This window comes from Giraffa tippelskirchi, chromosome 1, assembly GCF_054371585.1.
Source record: "Giraffa tippelskirchi isolate mGirTip1 chromosome 1, T2T-mGirTip1v1.2.pri, whole genome shotgun sequence".
In the NCBI taxonomy this organism is placed as follows: Eukaryota; Metazoa; Chordata; class Mammalia; order Artiodactyla; family Giraffidae; genus Giraffa; species Giraffa tippelskirchi.
This window is the reverse complement of record NC_137275.1, coordinates 182,825,013-182,841,956: the sequence shown is the minus strand read 5'-3', so window position 1 is coordinate 182,841,956 and position 16,944 is coordinate 182,825,013. Positions and strand designations below refer to the sequence as shown.

The 16,944-nt window shown below is 48.8% G+C and overlaps 2 protein-coding genes across 3 annotated transcripts; both read left to right on the top strand.

The window, feature by feature from the left end:
• The first annotated feature begins 661 nt into the window (after positions 1-661).
• On the top strand, positions 662-5,536 carry LOC145514567 (putative serine protease 47). Its single transcript, XM_081512650.1, has 3 exons — positions 662-884; positions 1,865-2,048; positions 3,493-5,536. The coding sequence occupies exons 1-3, from the start codon at positions 686-688 to the stop codon at positions 3,791-3,793; spliced, it is 684 nt and encodes a 227-aa protein (XP_081368776.1). The 5' UTR covers positions 662-685; the 3' UTR covers positions 3,794-5,536.
• A 2,536-nt stretch (positions 5,537-8,072) lies between these two features.
• On the top strand, positions 8,073-16,709 carry LOC145514540 (spermatogenesis-associated protein 31A6-like). 2 transcript variants are annotated; one of them, XM_081512529.1, is made up of 5 exons: positions 8,273-8,554; positions 10,146-10,203; positions 10,779-10,839; positions 11,106-12,564; positions 12,709-16,709. In XM_081512529.1, exons 1-5 carry the CDS (start codon positions 8,357-8,359, stop codon positions 16,633-16,635), a joined length of 5,703 nt encoding a protein of 1,900 aa, XP_081368655.1. In that variant the 5' UTR covers positions 8,273-8,356; the 3' UTR covers positions 16,636-16,709. The 2 variants fall into 2 exon arrangements, with proteins under 2 accessions (XP_081368644.1, XP_081368655.1); XM_081512518.1 differs by having other exon boundaries at positions 8,073-8,554; positions 11,106-16,709.
• The last annotated feature ends 235 nt before the right edge of the window (positions 16,710-16,944 follow it).

Below are 16,944 nucleotides of genomic sequence, written 5' to 3'. Positions count from 1 at the left end.
AACATGATGAATATAATTAACACTGCTCTATATTATACAGGAAACTTGTTAGAGTAATTCCTGACTTGTCATCACTGGGAAACACATTTTTTTTTCCTATTTCTTAAATTTTGTACCTATGCCGCTGCTGCTGCTAAGTCACTTCAGTCATGTCTGACTCTGTGAGACCCCATAGACAGCAGCCCACCAGGCTCCTCTGTCCCTGGGATTCTCCAGGCAAGAATACTGGAGTGGGTTGCCATTTCCTTCTCCAAGTCACTATGCTATGCACCTTAAACTTAAAAGATTGAAAAAAAATAAAGAAAGAATGGACTTAGGTTAATATTAATGTATCAGTATTGGCTCAGTAGTTGTGACAAATGTGCCAGAGTAATACAAAGATCTTATCATTAGGGGAAACAGGGTGAGGGGGAATATTGGAACTCCTTGTATTATCATCGCAGTTTTTCCATACATCTAAAACTATTCTAAAATAAAAGGTTTATTTAAGTATAAATCAATAAGTTTTTAAAACATTTAGTGAAAATCATTGACTTGTCCTTTGTATAAATGAACTTCATGGTTTAAAAATTATGTTGAAGTAGAGTTGTTTATCAAGTTATTAAGAAGATCAGGGTGGGATTGGGGTTGGTCTGGGGCGGGGCCAGAGCAGGGTGGGGTCAGGGTGGGTTCAGTAACCCTGGCAATGGGCAGGGAGGCGGGACTCACCCAAGTGCTTGGCAAGTCTGCGTCTCTTCTGTGGCTGCTGCTGCTGAACGTGGCCGCCCCGGAGCTGCGAGGGTCCCCAGCCACGGCCGCCCCTGGCCCAACTGCAGACGAAGGGCGAGCGTTGAGGGGCGGCGTTCGGACTTGGCGAGCGCAGCGGTTGGCCCCGGAAGCTACGGGTTCGTTGGGGCCTCCATTCGGGCCAAGATCCCCTAGGCTACAGGGCCTGAGGGTGGCCGGCTGTGACCAGGGCCTGGGTGTCCTGAGCCAGTAAGTCTCATCGTTTCTTTGCCCTTCCTTCCAACCAGGCAGCCCAGAGATCCCCTCCACACAGGTGGCTCAGGCCCTCCACTCTGAGGCCTCTGGGTGGGAAAAGACCCAGGCCCTTTGTGGGTCTCTGGGAGTGGGGACTAACAGGGTCTGGCCCTGAGGTTGGAGGCTGGGTGGAGGGAAGCACTAGGACTACTGAGTGAATGGGCCTGAGTCCAGGGATCAGGGGTCTCATTCCGCTCACTGAGGCCCTGGGAGCCCAGGCCCTAGACCAGGATGCCCGGTCTCAGAGGGCCTGGGCAACCCCTGCCCTCCCAGGTGTGAGTCCTAGAACCAGGGCTGTCCTCATTAACCCATTCCTTCTTTTAGAAATGGAGACTCCTGCAGAGTCAAAGAAGGGTGTGACTTGCCCCAGATCACACAGCACAACAGACATCAGCCTGCAAATCTCCCTCCCTAAGACATGGGGTAAAGTGGAGGGAGCACAGGCCCTTACAAGCCATGATCTTGAGAAAGTAATGTTGGCAACTTCTGAGACCTTTAGTTCTTTGATCTACAAGACAAGGCATTGAGGCAGCTAGTTGACAGAAATAAGGTCTGTGATGTGTGCAGCCAGCCCTTGGCAGCGTTGCTCAAGGATGTCCATCTGCCTGGAGATGCTCCTGTGAGCTGGTCCCTCCTTGCCCCACCCCACCAGACCCCTGGGTCCTCATCCCCACAGGGCTTTCTCTGTTGTGCTCTGCTCTCCATTCCTCAGTGGCGGCCAGTGAAGGCAGAGTCCTGTCATTTTGGCTAGGCCACTGGACGCCTGGCCTTGGTTTCCCATCTATGAAGCGGGGAGGCCTTCCTGGTTGTGACTTTTGGGGCGCCAACAGTGTCTCTATTGTAGGTGGCAGAGGAGTTTCCACAGTGTGTGGGAAATCCAAGGTGATGGGGAGGATCTACGGTGGCCGGGACGTGGAGGCTGGCCAATGGCCGTGGCAGGCCAGCCTGCAGTCCCAGGGCTCGCACGTCTGTGGAGCTGTCCTCATTAACTCCAGCTGGCTCCTTACCACCGCCCACTGCTTTGTCAAGTGAGTCTCCTTCCTAGGCTGCCAGCACAGGCTCTGGCAGGGGAGGGCGATGCAGGGGAAGACGAGAAAAGGAATGATGGTTGTCCCACGTTAGCTCCTCTGGGCTTTCCTCTGGGCACTGTGTGGCCTTCAGAGGTGTTTCACTCCAGCCTTTGGCCTGTGTACCCTCCACCTGGACTGTCCTCCCCGCTCACCTGCCCAGATCCTCCTCATGCTCCGCCCTTGGCCCCTGTATCTGTTCCGCAACACAGGTGTGCCTCAGGAGACTGACAGTGTCCATCCTCACTGCCCTGTGGTGTGGACCCATCTCAGATCACAGCTTCTTCTCAGTGTCCCCTTATTTCCAGGTGTCAAACTCTCGGCAGGGGCCTGGGACCTCATGTGTGACCAGCAGCTGGGCGATTCTTCTTATTAGTCCTGAGAAACTGTGTGCACGGGAGGAGTCATGGTCACTGGCGTGCATGCAGGCAGCCGTGGTGCCAGGCTGCATAAGGAGGAGGTGGGCTCCCTGGGAGCGTGACAAGGCCGCTCAGGAGTCCAATTTACCTTGCCCTGTGGGGCTGGCTCAGTGCCAGGCTTCTGAACAGATGAGGGGTCACCAGGGAGTTCAGGCATCATAGCACATGTGTGGGCACTGGAGCTTTGAGAGCTCAGAGTCTATTGGCGCCCACTCTGTGCCATGCTCCGTGCAAGCCCCTTGGTGGCATCAGGGATGGCAAATCCCACCTCACCATGTCTCCATCCTGTCGGAAGAGAAAGCCCAGCATGGATGAGAAGGGCAGAGCAAATGGGGTGGGGGGTTCAGGAGAAGGGCTGTGGAGAGGGAGGGCTTGCTGGAGGGGAAGTGTTGGGTGAGGGGAACATGAGAGAGGGTCTCCAAGTAGATGAGCCATGAAGACAGTCAAGGAGGTGGGAAGTTTCAGCACCTGTGGTGGAGGAACCAGGCAAGGTTCCGTTTCCTGCACCCATTTGCTCATTGATTTAACAAATCTTTTGTCCTTGGAACTAAGTGGAGAAGCAGGCCTTGGGCATGGATAAGTTTAAAGAAAAGGGATGGTTAGCAAGAGTATGGGGCCAGAAGGTAGGTTGTATGGAGTCTCAGGAAGGGTAATGTTAGAGCTGGGACTGAGCCAGAATGCCTGCTGTGTACAATCAAAAGGCCTTCATTTGATGACCCCACCGAGGACCTTTCCAGAACAAGGCAGTGCTTCTGCAATTCTAGTGTGTCATGGAGAAGCCAGCCATATGTCTGAAACTGTAAGTAGGGTATCAATTAGCCTCAAGAAAGAAGGGCTCCTGAACATTAGAAATGGGGAGACAAAGGCTGTCTGGTGTCATGTGGGGTGGAGGGGTCCAGAGGGGTGTGGGCAGTTAGATGAGGATGCAGGGAAGGAGCTAGTCCCCACTTGGAGATGATGGTGACAGAGCGCCTTTCCTTCTCCAGGGAATCCAAAGCCCCGGGGAATTACCGGGTTCTGTCAGGAAGCACCAGGCTGTACCAGCACACCCCTCAGACCCGGGTGGTATCCGTGAGCCGGATTATCACACACCCAGACTTCGAGAAGTTACATCCCTTCGGGAGTGATATTGCCATGTTGCAGCTGCTCTTTCCTGTGAACTTCACCCCCTACATCATCCCTGCCTGCCTTCCAGTCCCTGGCATGAAGCTCCCCAGTAACTCATCCTGCTGGATAACTGGCTGGGGGATGCTCAACGAGGAAAGTGAGGAAGTATGGGGGAGTTGAGGGCGATGAGAATGGGGAGGAGGAGGAAGGGGAGAAGGACAGAGGAGCAAAGAAGGGAGGTGTGTCTCCACCTGAGGGGTCCCACTATACTTCATTTCCAGAGGGCTGGACCACTCTAGTTCTAGTTCTGAAAGTGTATGATTCTAAAGCTTTGGTGTTCCCTAAGTGTAAAGCTCTGAAGTCTGGGAATCTTTGACTTTGGAATCAAGAATCAGTTCTTGAAGTCTTTCTGGTTCTTGATTCCAAGATTTAAATCAACCATAGATCTGAGATGACTTGATGCAACTCAAAGGTCAAGATTGGGCCCAGCTCCTTCCAGGTCACTGACAAACTCTCTGATTTCCCAGTGCCACAGGAGGCGCTTGGGAAAAGTGGAAAGAAAACTCACATATGACCTCTGACCTCTGAGTCTGCCCGATCAGTTTAGAATGATTACAACTTTAGAGGGTTTCACTCTCCGGAGCTCACTTTGGGTTTCTCCCGGCTCAGGTCATCTATCTAATTTGTAGGCTTATTCGGCAAGCTGAGTAACAGGGAAAAATTGTATTTCTTAAGATTGAAAGAGGAGAAAAATAGACCAAAACTTATGAGCGAAGAGTCCTCACTAAAGAAAGGAGAGTTTACGACTTGGTGAAATGCTTATGATGCCAAATTCGGGAGGGAAAGAATATTTATTTGTAATTATTTGTAGGGTCGTAATTTGGTATGGTATTTCTCTACAGAGGTGCTACAGGCATTTTGAATAGACGCTGCTTCATTGGAGGGGTTGTTCCAGTATCCCTGTTCCTTGCCTATTAGTGTATCAGTTAACACTCAATAATCAAAGACAAACAACTAGGTCCCCAGAATTCTCACACCACACACACATAACACATGTATACCAAACTTCACATGCATACACACACACACACACAACAAATGTATACCACAGTTCACACACAGACACACACATGTGTGTGCGCACACACACACACACACACACACACACACACAGACTAGTTCCTCCTTGAGAACAGGGACCCTGTCTTTCTTGTTTTAACTTCCCAGGCCATGCCCCTGGCTGGGCCTGGCACCTGGTAGGTTTCCCACTACTACCCCCTGGTCCTTCTTCCCTAGACCTCCAGACTGATCTCAGCTCCCACCTCATATGCTCTATGTTACTCTCCATATAGCTGTCTGAGTATTTGCTTTAAAGCAGGAGTCATGCCAGTTCCCTGCTCATTACCCCCGTGCCTTCTCATTTTTACTTAAAATAAGGTATTTTTCTATTGCTGTTGTAAGGAATTACAACAAATATATAGGGGCTTATGGCTTCCCAGGTAGCTCAGTGGTAAAGAATCTGCCTGCCAACGCAGGAGACATGGGTTTGATCCCTGAGTTGGGAAGATCCCCTGGCGGAGGAAATGGCAACCCACTCCAGTATTCTTGCCTGGAAAATCCCATGGACAGAGGAGCCTGGCAGTCTACAGTCCATAGGGTCGCAAAGAGTCTGACACAACTTAGCAACTGAGAACAGCATAGTGGCTTATAAAAACATCCATTTGTAATCTCGGTTCTGTAAGTCGGAAGTCTGCAATTGTGTCAGATTTTTCTTTTAATTTCCTGTTTTATTGAAAAATAATTAATATACATCACTGTATATGTTTAAGGCATACAGAATGATGACTTTATTTACGTATGTTGTGAAATGACTACTGCAATTGGTTCAACTGACTTCCATTCTCACATACAATAAAAAGAAAAGAATTGAGAAAAAGAGCTTCTCCTAGTGATAAGAATTCTTAGGGTCTACCATCTTAAGAAGTTTCTTATGTATCATACAGCAGGGTGAGCTATAGTCATCATGTTGTATGTTACATCTCTAGTACTTGTTTATCTTATAACTGAAAGCTCGTACCTTTTCACTACCTTTCTACAATTGCTTCCCCCTCGAAACTCCACCGTTGCTAACCATGAGTCAGATCTCTTTTTCTATGAGTTTGGGTGTTTTTGTTCATATTTCTTTTAGATCTCACAAAAAGGTGAGATTGTATAGTCTTTGCCGTCTCTATCTGATTTATTTCACTTAGCATAATGTCTTCAAATTCTATCCACACTGTCACAAATAGTAGGCTTTCCTCATTTTTTTATGGCTGAATAATATTTTGTTTAATATATATGCCATAACTTCTTTATCCATTCATCCATCAGTGGACACTTAGGTTTTTTCCATGCCTCACCTATTGTTAAAACAATAATTTTTTTTGTAAATTAATTTATTTTCATTGGAAGCTGCTGACTTTACAATATTGTAGTGGTTTTTGCCATACATTGACATGAATCAGCCATGGGTACATATGCGCCCCCCATCCAGAACCCTCCTCCCACCTCCCTCCCCATCCCATCCCTCAGGGTCGTCCCAGTGCACCGGCCCTGAGTGCCCTGTCTCATGCATTGAACCTGGACTGGCGATCTATTTCACATATGGTAATATACATTTTTCAATGCTATTCTCTCAAATTATCCCACCCTCACCTTTTCCCACAGAGTCCAAAAGTCTGTTCTTTACATCTGTGTCTCTTTTGCTGTCTTGCATATAGGGTCATCATTACCATCTTTCTAAATTCCATATATATGTGTTAATATACTGCATTGGTGTTTTTATTTCTGACTTACTTCACTCTGTATAATCGACTCCAGTTTCATCCACCTCATTAGCACTAATTCAAATGCATTCTTTTTAATAGCTGAGTAATATTCCATTGTGTATATGTACCACAGCTTGCTTATCCATTCATCTGCCAATGGACATCTAGGTTGCTTCCAAGCCCTAGCTATTGTAAACAGTGCAATGAACATTGGGGAACAGGTGTCTCTAATTTTTAAAAATACATGTAACTGAGGAAGCACAAGCTGGAATCAAGATTGCCAGGAGAAATATCAATAACCTCAGATATGCAGATGACACCACTCTTATGGCAGAAAGTGAGGAAGAACTAAAGAGTCTCTCGATGAAAGTGAAAGAGGAAAGTGAAAAAGTTGGCTTAAAGCTCAACATTCAGAAATCAGAGATCATGGCATCTGGACCCATCGCTTCATGGGAAATAGATGGGGAAACAGTGGCAACAATGGCTGACTTTATTTTCCTGGGCTCCAAAATCACTGCAGATGGTGACTGCAGCCATGAAATTAAAAAATGCTTACTCCTTGGAAGGAAGGTTATGACCAACCTAGACAGCATATTAAAAAGCAGAGACAACTCAGCCATTAAAAAGAATACATTTGAATCAGTTCTAATGAGGTGGATGAAACTGGAGCCTATTATATAGAGTGAAGTAAGCCAGAAAGAAAAACACCAATACAGTATACTAACACACATGTATGGTATTTAGTCAATTGGTGAAGATAACCCTGTATGAGAGACATCAAAAGAGTCACAGAAAAATAGAACAGTATTATGGACTGTATGGGAGAGGGCAAGGGCAGGACGATATGGGAGAATGACATGGAAGCATGTAAATTAAAATATGTGAAACGAATCGCGAGTCCAGGTTCAATGCATGATACAGGGTGCTCGGGGCTGGTGCACCGGGAAGGCCCGCAGGGATGGGATGGGGAGGGAGGTGGAAGGGGGATTCTGGAAGGGGAAAACATGTATACCCATGGTGGATTCACGTCAGTGTATGGCAGAACAAATACAATATTGTAAAGATAAAAAATAGAAAATAAAATAATTTTAAAAAATTTAAAAAATACATAAATAAAAAGCAGAGACATTACTTTGCCAACAAATGTCCATCTAGTCAAGCCTATGGTTCTTCCAGTGGTCATGTATGGACGTGAGAGTTGGACTATAAAGAAAGCTGAGTGCCAAAGAATTGACGCTTTTGAACTGTGGTGTTGGAGAAGACTCTTGAGAGTCCCTTGGACTGCAAGAAGATCCAACCATTCCATCCTAAAGGAGATCAGTCCTGGGTGTTCATTGGAAGGACTGATGTTGAAGCTGAAACTCCAATACTTTGACCACCTCATGCAAAGAGTTGACTCATTGGAAAAGACCCTGATGCTGGGAAGGATTGGGGGCAGGAGGAGAAGAGGACGACAGAGGATGAGATGGCTGGATGGCATCACCGACTCGATGGACATGGGTTTGGGTAAACTCGGGGAGTTGGTGATGGACAGGGAGGCCTGGCGTGCTGCGATTCATGGGGTCGCAAGAGTCGGACACGACTGAGCAACTGAACTGAACTGAACAGGGAGAACTCCAGTTTTTTTAAAGTATTGATGGGACTCAAGCAATGATATCAAAGGCATGAGGAATTCTCTGAGCTCTAGGTGGAAAGAAGCAACACTTGACTAATGTCCCTAACAGGATGAGAAGGTAGGAGGGGAAGGCTCAGAGGAAGGGAAATGAATGAAGCTGTGGGGCCAGATGGTTAGGGAGGGGCTATAGTCTATCCTCCTCCTCTGCTACTCCCTTTTACCCCAAAGGCCCTTTGTGACCAGACCACATCTCTATGATGTGAGCATAGTACTTTAGTCCCCAAGTGCACACCCTGTGCTCAGTTGCCTGAGGGTAACAGTATGATTCAGATGAAGGAGAATCCTCTCTTTTCTCTGAAAAGCATTTTTGATAGCTGGCTGAACTCCAGCTCCCCTTTCTGGGCGATCGATACCATCCTCGCCTTTCTGTGTGGACTGGGGCTTTTTTTCCTGATCCTTCCCTACTTCGAGAATAACCCATTCTTTCCTCCGCCTAGGAAACATGGAAACATCAGGAAGGTAAGGAACCCTTGATCCAGACTCACAAGCATATAGAATCTTTTTTATTATTATTTCTACTTTTCTAAATCAACCAGAGATTCTTTTTTTTTTTTTTTTATAAATTTATTTATTTTAGTTGGGGGCTAATTACTTTACAATATTGTAATAGTTTTTGCCATACATTGACATGAATCAGCCATGGGTTTACATGTGTTCCCCTTCCTGGACCCCCCACCCACCTCCCTCCCCATCCCATCCTTCTGGATCATCCCATTGCCCCGGCCCTGAGCCCTTGTCACATGCATCGAACATGGAATGGTGTTCTGTTTCACATATGATAATATACATGTTTCAATGCTATTCTCCCAGAACGTCCCACCCTCACCTTCTGCCTCAGAGTCCATAAAATTGTTCCGTGCATCTGTGTCTCTTATTCTGTCTCGCATATAGGGTTATCGTTACCATCTTTCAAATTCCATATATATGCATTAGTATACTGTATTGTTGTTTTTCTTTCTGACTTACTTCACTCTGTATAATGGGCTCCAGTTTCATTCATCTCAGTAGAACCGATTCAAATGTATTCTTTTTAATGGCTGAGTAATATTCCATTGTGTATATGTACCACAGCTTCCTTATCCATTCGTCTGCTGATGGACATCTAGGTTGCTTCCATGTCCTGGCTATTGTAAACAGTGCTGCGATGAACATTGGGGTACACGCGTCTCTTTCAATTCTGGTTTCCTCGGTGTATATGCCCAGCAGTGGGATTGCTGGGTCATATGGCAGTTCTATTCCCAGTTTTTTAAGGAATCTCCACACTGTTCTCCATAGTGGCTGTACTAGTTTGCATTCCCACCAACAGTGTAAGAGGGTTCCCTTTTCTCCACACCCTCTCCAGCATTTATTGCTTGTAGACTTTTGGATAGCAGCCATTCTGACTGGTGTGAAATCAACCAGAGATTCTTAAGGTGGGAAAGAACAGGACATCTATTTTCAAGGAAGAATAGAACATTATGCCTTTAGGCACAAACCACGCTGGGCAGAAGATAGAGTGAACACTAGGATTTCTACCCAAAGATCTCAGATCAGTTGTCCAGGTGTGGTAGGGGCTCCAGGGCATGTCCAAACAAAGCGACAAAAGCTGAGGACTGGATACTTAGTTCAACCTCAGCCAGAGCGCAGGACTCTGAGCCCTAGTTCAGCAGCTATGAACAGCGTCTCAGGACTGATCTGCTGGCAGTGCTGAGAGCCTGAGAGCCTCAGAACAGGGGCTGGGGGACAGGGCTGGTATCAGGAAGCAGAAATCTACCTGATGGAACTCAGATTCACCCACAGTCTGAGAATCTGTGAATTTCTTGAGCAGAGGAACAGTGACGAAAGAAGTACAGAGTGCATCTCACATTGAAAGTCATCTTTTGTTCTTCAAAGAAGGAAAACAGAAAATATTTTATCCACTTTAAGAATGAGTGAAAGGAAAGAAAAATCACAGAGCTCTGTCACTGAAATGTAGATAGTCATATTATGTATGGACACTAGTGGCTGATGCTTGTCTAGCGAGAGGGGACTGAGATTTGTGTCTTAAGTCCTCATTTTCTCTCTCTCTCAGCTTCGAATGGAACGAAGGCAAAGAGGCAGGATCAGCAAGAGAAATAAAGCTTTGAAAGGTGAGTCCTGACATCCAGCTATGAGGGCCTAAAGTGCTAGTCTCTATCTCTTTGGCCATGGGGCTCAGTTGAACGGATTCTGAGGGGGGCCAGTGGCAGGACTCCTCCCTTGAGAAACAGAACCCCCAGGGAGGCTTGTGGGAAGTAGAGCAGAATCCAGATACTTCCCAGAACCAATGTGTAGAGTGAAGCTATGAGGGGCCTGGAAAAGACTCTGTACCAAAAGGGCATGTGGGGTGCATTGGACTAATAGCACCTGGACTGGGAAGTGAGCCTTCCAGGAAACGTAGGACACATGGTTTAACTTGGCTCACATTCAACTGCAAAGTGATGCCTGCACATTTCGCCTACAGGTAGGTTGTGAGGGCAGCAAGGAGTAAAGGATATGGAAAAAGTTTTAAGTGATAAACCATTTCACGAGCTTCACCATCACACTCAGGGATCATGTGGTGTTGGACACTGGTGCTTGGGCTCCACTATGCCAATGGTGTCCCCATAAAGAGAGTGCACTCAACTTCCTATAAGACCCCTAGGCTCCTATCTTCACCACCATGACCCAGTCTGCTGATTTCCAGCTTGCAGAGATTGCTTGGACGCACTGGAAGAGGTGTGGGACCTGACTTCACTTCTGCAAAGGTAGAGAATCTACCCTTTCTTTCTAGGTGATTCTTCCTCCTAGAGCCTATGGTGTGAACCCAGGGATACTGGCAGCCTGGGGCTGAGCTGGGAGGAGGAGTCCCGGGGCCGGGGTATGGCTAACATCCTGGGGTGAGGAGCAGCAGGAGTACTGTGAAGTCAGCACTGGGGCCTTGCAGGGCTATGGGGTGCAGATGTCCACCCCTGCCTGGCCTGTCTGGTCCTCCTGGCTCCTGGCTGAAGCTTGTTCTTCATGTCTCCTACAGACATCTGGGGAGGTTCCCTGGCAAGGGCAGCTTTCATCAGGTCTCATGTCAAGATTCGCCTGGTGAGATTTGCAAAGCAGTGCCTGCTGGAGCCCACCAACCATGCAGGGAAGAGGCAGCTCCCACCACTTTCCCAGCTCCTCTGACCAAGCAGCCTCTACCTTGGGCTTCTACCATTTCTCCAGGCTCAGTTTCCACTTACTCAGAGTCATCCCTGAGTGCCTCTCCAACACCAGAGCCTTTATTTCCCCTGGACAGCCTTTCACCCTGGCCACTGGCTCCTTCCCCTTCCCCACCAAGCCCCCCTCATGCGAGAGCCTGCTCTCTACCTCCAGCACCCTGCTCTGCCCCACCACCATCAGGCTCCATGATGAGTCCCACTCAGGGTGACTCCACGGCACTCACACTGGGCACCATCCGACACAGGTCATCTCCACACTCCCCTTGGAGACCAGCCAACTCTGGGCTTGTCCATTCAAACAGTCCTGGATCAGCCCTGGCCTGGTGGCAGGAAGCAGACAAAGCCTGGAGCTTCTCCACCTTGACACACTTAGAGTCTCAGAAAGAAAGTCTTCCCCTCTACCCACCAGAGGCCTCATTCTGGGGAAATCCCAGAAACAGGCAGGTAGAGGCTGGTAGCCTCGCTTTTGTCAACCCTGATGTCAAGGAGCTGCTGGAGATACTAATCACCAAGAGAGTGGTACTGAAGTTTTCAAAGGAGAAAGAAGAGGAGGAGACAGGCTACCACCTGAATTCTTTGGGGAAGAGGATCGAATCACTGAGTCACAAACAGGACAGCTTGGGTCACCAACACTTCTGGCGCATAAAAGGCAAACTTGAACAGCTCTTTGGTGCTGAGAAGCCCCGATATCCTGACTCTTTGGGGGACCATCTACTGAAGACAAGCAGCCAGCTCTTCTGGGGTCTCCCCTTTCTGCACAGTGAGTCTCTCGTAGCTGCTGTCACAGTACCTGGGTCAGCTCTAGAGTTATGCCCTGTCTTATTTAATCAACGCTCTAAAGCCAAACCATTCCAAATTCCACCTAAAGTAACTTCACCACTGTCATTGGCCAAGCACTTGACCCACCCTGTAGCCCAGGCTCAACCTCAATCCTTGACTCCAACCATGCCCCAGTTGCAGCCATCACCTCTGGGTCACATGGAGATGCAGGCCCAACCCCTCCCTTTGACTTCAATGATGCCCCAATGTCAACCATCATCTGAGGCTTCCATGGAGACCCAGCCCAGCTCCAAAATCTTGGCTTCAACCATGCTTCATTCTCAAACACCACCTCGGGCTCGCATGGAGACACAGACCCGACCCCTAGCCTTGACTCCAACCATGCCCCAATGTCAACCATCATCTGAGGCTTCCATGGAGACCCAGGCCAGCTCCAAAATCTTGGCTTCAACCATGCATCACTCTCAAACACCCCCTCGAGCTCGCGTGGAGATACATGCCCGACCCCTAGCCTTGACTCCAACCATGCCCCAATGTCAACCATCATCTGATGTTTCCATGGAGACCCAGCCCAGCTCCAAAAGCTTGGCTTCAACCATGCCACACTCTCAACAAGCAGCTCGGGCTCACATGGAGTCCCAGGCCCGACCGCAATTCTTGGCTCCAACCATACCTCACTTTCAGCCACCACCTCAGACTCACATGGAGAACCAGGCCCGCCCCCAACCCTGGACTCCAACCACGCCCCAACGTCAACCACCACCTCGAGCTCACGTGGAGACCCAGGTCCGATCTCAACCCTTGGCTCAAACCATGCCTCATTTTCAACCACCACCGCGGGCTCACATGGAGACCCAGGTTCCAACCCTACTCCAGACTCCATCCAGGTCCCAGTGTCAACCACCACAATCTCGAGCTCACATGGAGACTCAGAACCAACCCCTACCTTGGACTCCAAATATGCCCCAGTTTCAACCACCTGTTTGGGTTCACATGGAGACCCAGGCCCGACCCCTACCCTGGACTGCAACCATGCCTCAATGTCCACCACCATCTGAGGTTTCCATGGAGATCCAGGATAACCAACAACCCTCAACTCCAACCATGCCCCAGTTTCAACCACCACCTCGAACTCACATGGAGACCCAGGTCCAATCCCAACTCTTGGCTCAAACCAGGCCTCACTTTCAAGCACCATTTTGGGCCCATAGGGAGACCCAGGTTCCACCCCTACTCTGGACTCCATCCATGCTTCAGTATCAACCACCACAACCTCAAGCTCACATGGAGACCCAGGTCCAATTCCAACTCTTGGCTCAAACTATGCCTCACTTTCAAGTACCGCTTCGGGCTCACATGGAGACCCAGGTTCCACCCCTACTCCGGACTCCATCCATGTCCCAGTGTCAACCGCCACACTCTCAAGCTCACGTGGAGACCCAGGTCCAACACCTACGCTGGACTCCAAACATGCCCCAGTTTCAACCACCTGTTCGGGCTCACATGGAGACCCAGGCCCGACCCCTACCCCGGAGGGACAGAGGTTGGGCAACCATGCCTCAATGTCCACCACCATCTGAGATTTCCATGGAGGTCCAGGACCACCAACAACCCTCAACTCCAACCATGCCCCAGTTTCAACCACCTCCTCGGGCTCACGTGGAGATCCAGGCCCAACCCCAATCCTTGACTCCAATCATACCCCGATATCATCCACGACCTCAGGCTCAGTTAAAAACCACTGTCCATCTATTACCCTCTCTCCTAGTCCAGTCATCATCTTCTCAATACCGGATTGGCTCCTTTGAAACATCTTGCCCTACAGTCCAAAATAACGCACCATCTTTCAGTTCAAAAGCAATTGAAAACCTCGAATGTCACTTTTGGAAAAAACAACTAGAAAGAGGGATAACTCTACCCTCTTTGGTTAAAAATTGTCAGCAAGTCTTTAGCCAGGTCACTCCCAACCTCCCCCAGGAGACCAGGCCTTCCCAGGCCCACAGGTCGTCCCAGACCCACAGTGCTGTCTCCATCCTTCCTGAGTATTTGATCAGCCCTGAGGTTCGGGAGAAACTGGAGCACCACATTTCCGAAAGGTTCATGCAGCAACAGGGGGGCCTGCCCTGCAGAATCCAAGTATCTCAGAAACTGATGCAGCCTCAGGATCAATACCCAAAGCCTAGTCAGGCACAGGGCAGGGAGGAGCCCTTCGGATCCTCTGCAGGCCTAGGCCAAAGCAGCCAGGATGCACAGAAGATGAGGTCCAAGTTCCCAGCACAAATCCTACCAGGGACACACTTGTGCCATGATGTGGGGCAGAATATGGGGAGGATCCTAAAAGATCTGCACATGTTCTCAGCCAACCCTCCAGTGGAGGATCCAAGAGCAAAACCTGAGTCAGAAAGCGAGTGGAGCCCAGACAGGAAGCATCCAGTAGTCTCAAGAGTCCTTATAGAGAGGAAGGCAGAGCAAATCCATGAAAGTGAAATCCCTGTGAATGTCTATCATTCGCGGCTTGCTGACAGCCTTGTTTTAGACATTCTGGGAGAGACAAATGCTCCCATGAAGACAGAAAATCCACAGTCCTCTCAGGATGGGAAAGCCTCCATGATCACCTCCCATGAGTCTCTTGTCCTCAGTCCGTATACCAAGCAGGAGCTGGAAGCAGCTATAACAAGGTTTCGGGTGAGGCACAGGTGGAGCCTACTCTTCAAGGTCCTCAAGTTCATATTTTGCTTGAAGTTGAAAAAGGCTCGAGTGCCCACATTGAAAGACACCTGTGAGTTTGGGGACCGTTCAACAGCCCTATTAGCCCAGGGTTTGGGAAAACCTCCCCAGCCCCATGCAGGGGAGAAACTGATAACAACAGAGGCAGTTGCCCCACTGGAGAGTCCCCTCCCTGTCCCCTCAGAGGCGACTGAAGAAACCCGGGGGGATCTGGGAGGACCCACACCTGATGACACCCATAAGGCCTCAGATGTCCCTCTGACTGGACAGGAAGACAAGCTATCTTCTCAGGCCCCCACATACAAGTCTGTGGGCAGAATGTGGCACAGTGAGTCTGTTCGGGAGACTGAGCAAGGCAGCCTGGAGACAAGTCCAAGTCCAACAATGGCCTGGAATGAGCCACAGAAGGGAACTGGGGGGCAGGCCTCCCCAGAATCTTGCTCTAATGTGATAGTTGTGGACCTTGATGAATGTTCCCCATCTTCCAGGGCCCAAGAGGTTGTGGAGGGAGACTCTGCTGGGAAAGGCACCAGGGAACCTAGTGAGCAGGTCAAATCCCTACCCATTAATATGGATTTCAGGAGATCACGGTCTCCAGGGTCCAATAAAAGCCCCTCACTGGATACAAAATCTGTTGCCTCAAATACAGAAGATCTACTCTTTGAGACACAGTTTCATAAGCTTGCGTTGCAAGGGTTCAGTGACCAGCAGCATCAGGCTCAAGGCCGAGTCACCAGTGTGCTCCTTCAAGACTGTGAAACTGGTGTACTTCTTCAAGACTGTGCCACTGATACGCTCCTCAAAGACTGTCACTCGAATATGTTTCTTGTCGCAAACATCTTGGCTTCTCAGGAATCTCTGTCCTATTCTCAGATGTTATCCCGTGGAGACACATCCAATTCCCAAAAATTCTATGATTCTACATCAAGTGAAGGGAGCAGCCAGGGGCAGAAGGTGGGCATAAGGCGACAGCTCAAATATAAGAGGCAGGGCAAGAAGTCTGTCCCCAAAGATGGGAGAGAGAAATATACAAGGCCCAAATTAAGACAGATTAATCAAGGACTGGCAGAACAGAGGGCTTACCAAGCCCAAGGGATGAGCCATCCTGGCCAGACAAAAGAATCAACAGAATCCCTAAGAAGCAACTTTCGACATTTAATCCTAAAGAAGGGACAGGTTCCCTCAGAAAGCCACTTCAAAAAAAGGATTAAGCTCTTTCTGCAGTGGATTTTCCCCAATAAATACAAAGAACCAGAAGAGCTCCTGCAAAAAGGCAAGCCTGAAACTGCCACTATCCAGAGCCCAGAATCAATCAAAAGCAAATTGACCACGGACAGCAGTGCTATTGAGGCTCAGATTCTCATGACAGCTGTTTCCCAGATCCTAAAGGAGAAGATGGTGCTTCACTATGGACCTCATGCCTCGGAGTTAAATTGGTACAAAGCAGAATTACAGGACCCATTAGGTCCACATTACTGCCACCATAGAATTCTCTCCTACCAAGAACAAAGGAGAATGCGGAGAGATACACCCCCTTATCACCAAGCTGCCCCGATGGGCCATAGCTCTCCAAATAAGAGTAAGTGGACAAGTCCCAGGAACAGCAAGTGGGCCTTCTCACCCAGAGAGTCAGGTTCCCCTCCAGGCAGAGCCTGCCAACATGGATCAAGAGTGACAAGGGTCCCAGGCCATTCCCTCCGCTGTCTAAGGCACGGTCTCCTTCAGAAATACACCTCTTCTGGCGAAGTGGAACATGCTTTTCACAGCATTTCAGAGAGGAAAACTCTTCTCCAAGAAAAAAATGCATACCGTGCAGATAAATACATTTTTCTGTCATGTTAGCACATCTTCTGTGTGCTAAAGGCTTCTTCCTACCAGAAATTTTCTTTCAGAAAATAAATGGTTTTTTCTCATGAGCAGGGGCAGTAGCCTGTCTGTACCTGAGGGGGATGGAAGGGATCAGGGTCCACTCTTCCAGTGCCTGCTTTGACTTCCAGATGGGATGGGGCCATGGAGGGAGGTTGACCCCAGCATGCGTACTCAGCCTCACCCCAATTCCCTAACTGCACCTTCAATTTCCCTAATAACAGCATGACACAAACAAGCAACAGCATTTAGAACATGACACAGTGAACTAAACCTAAAGACCTC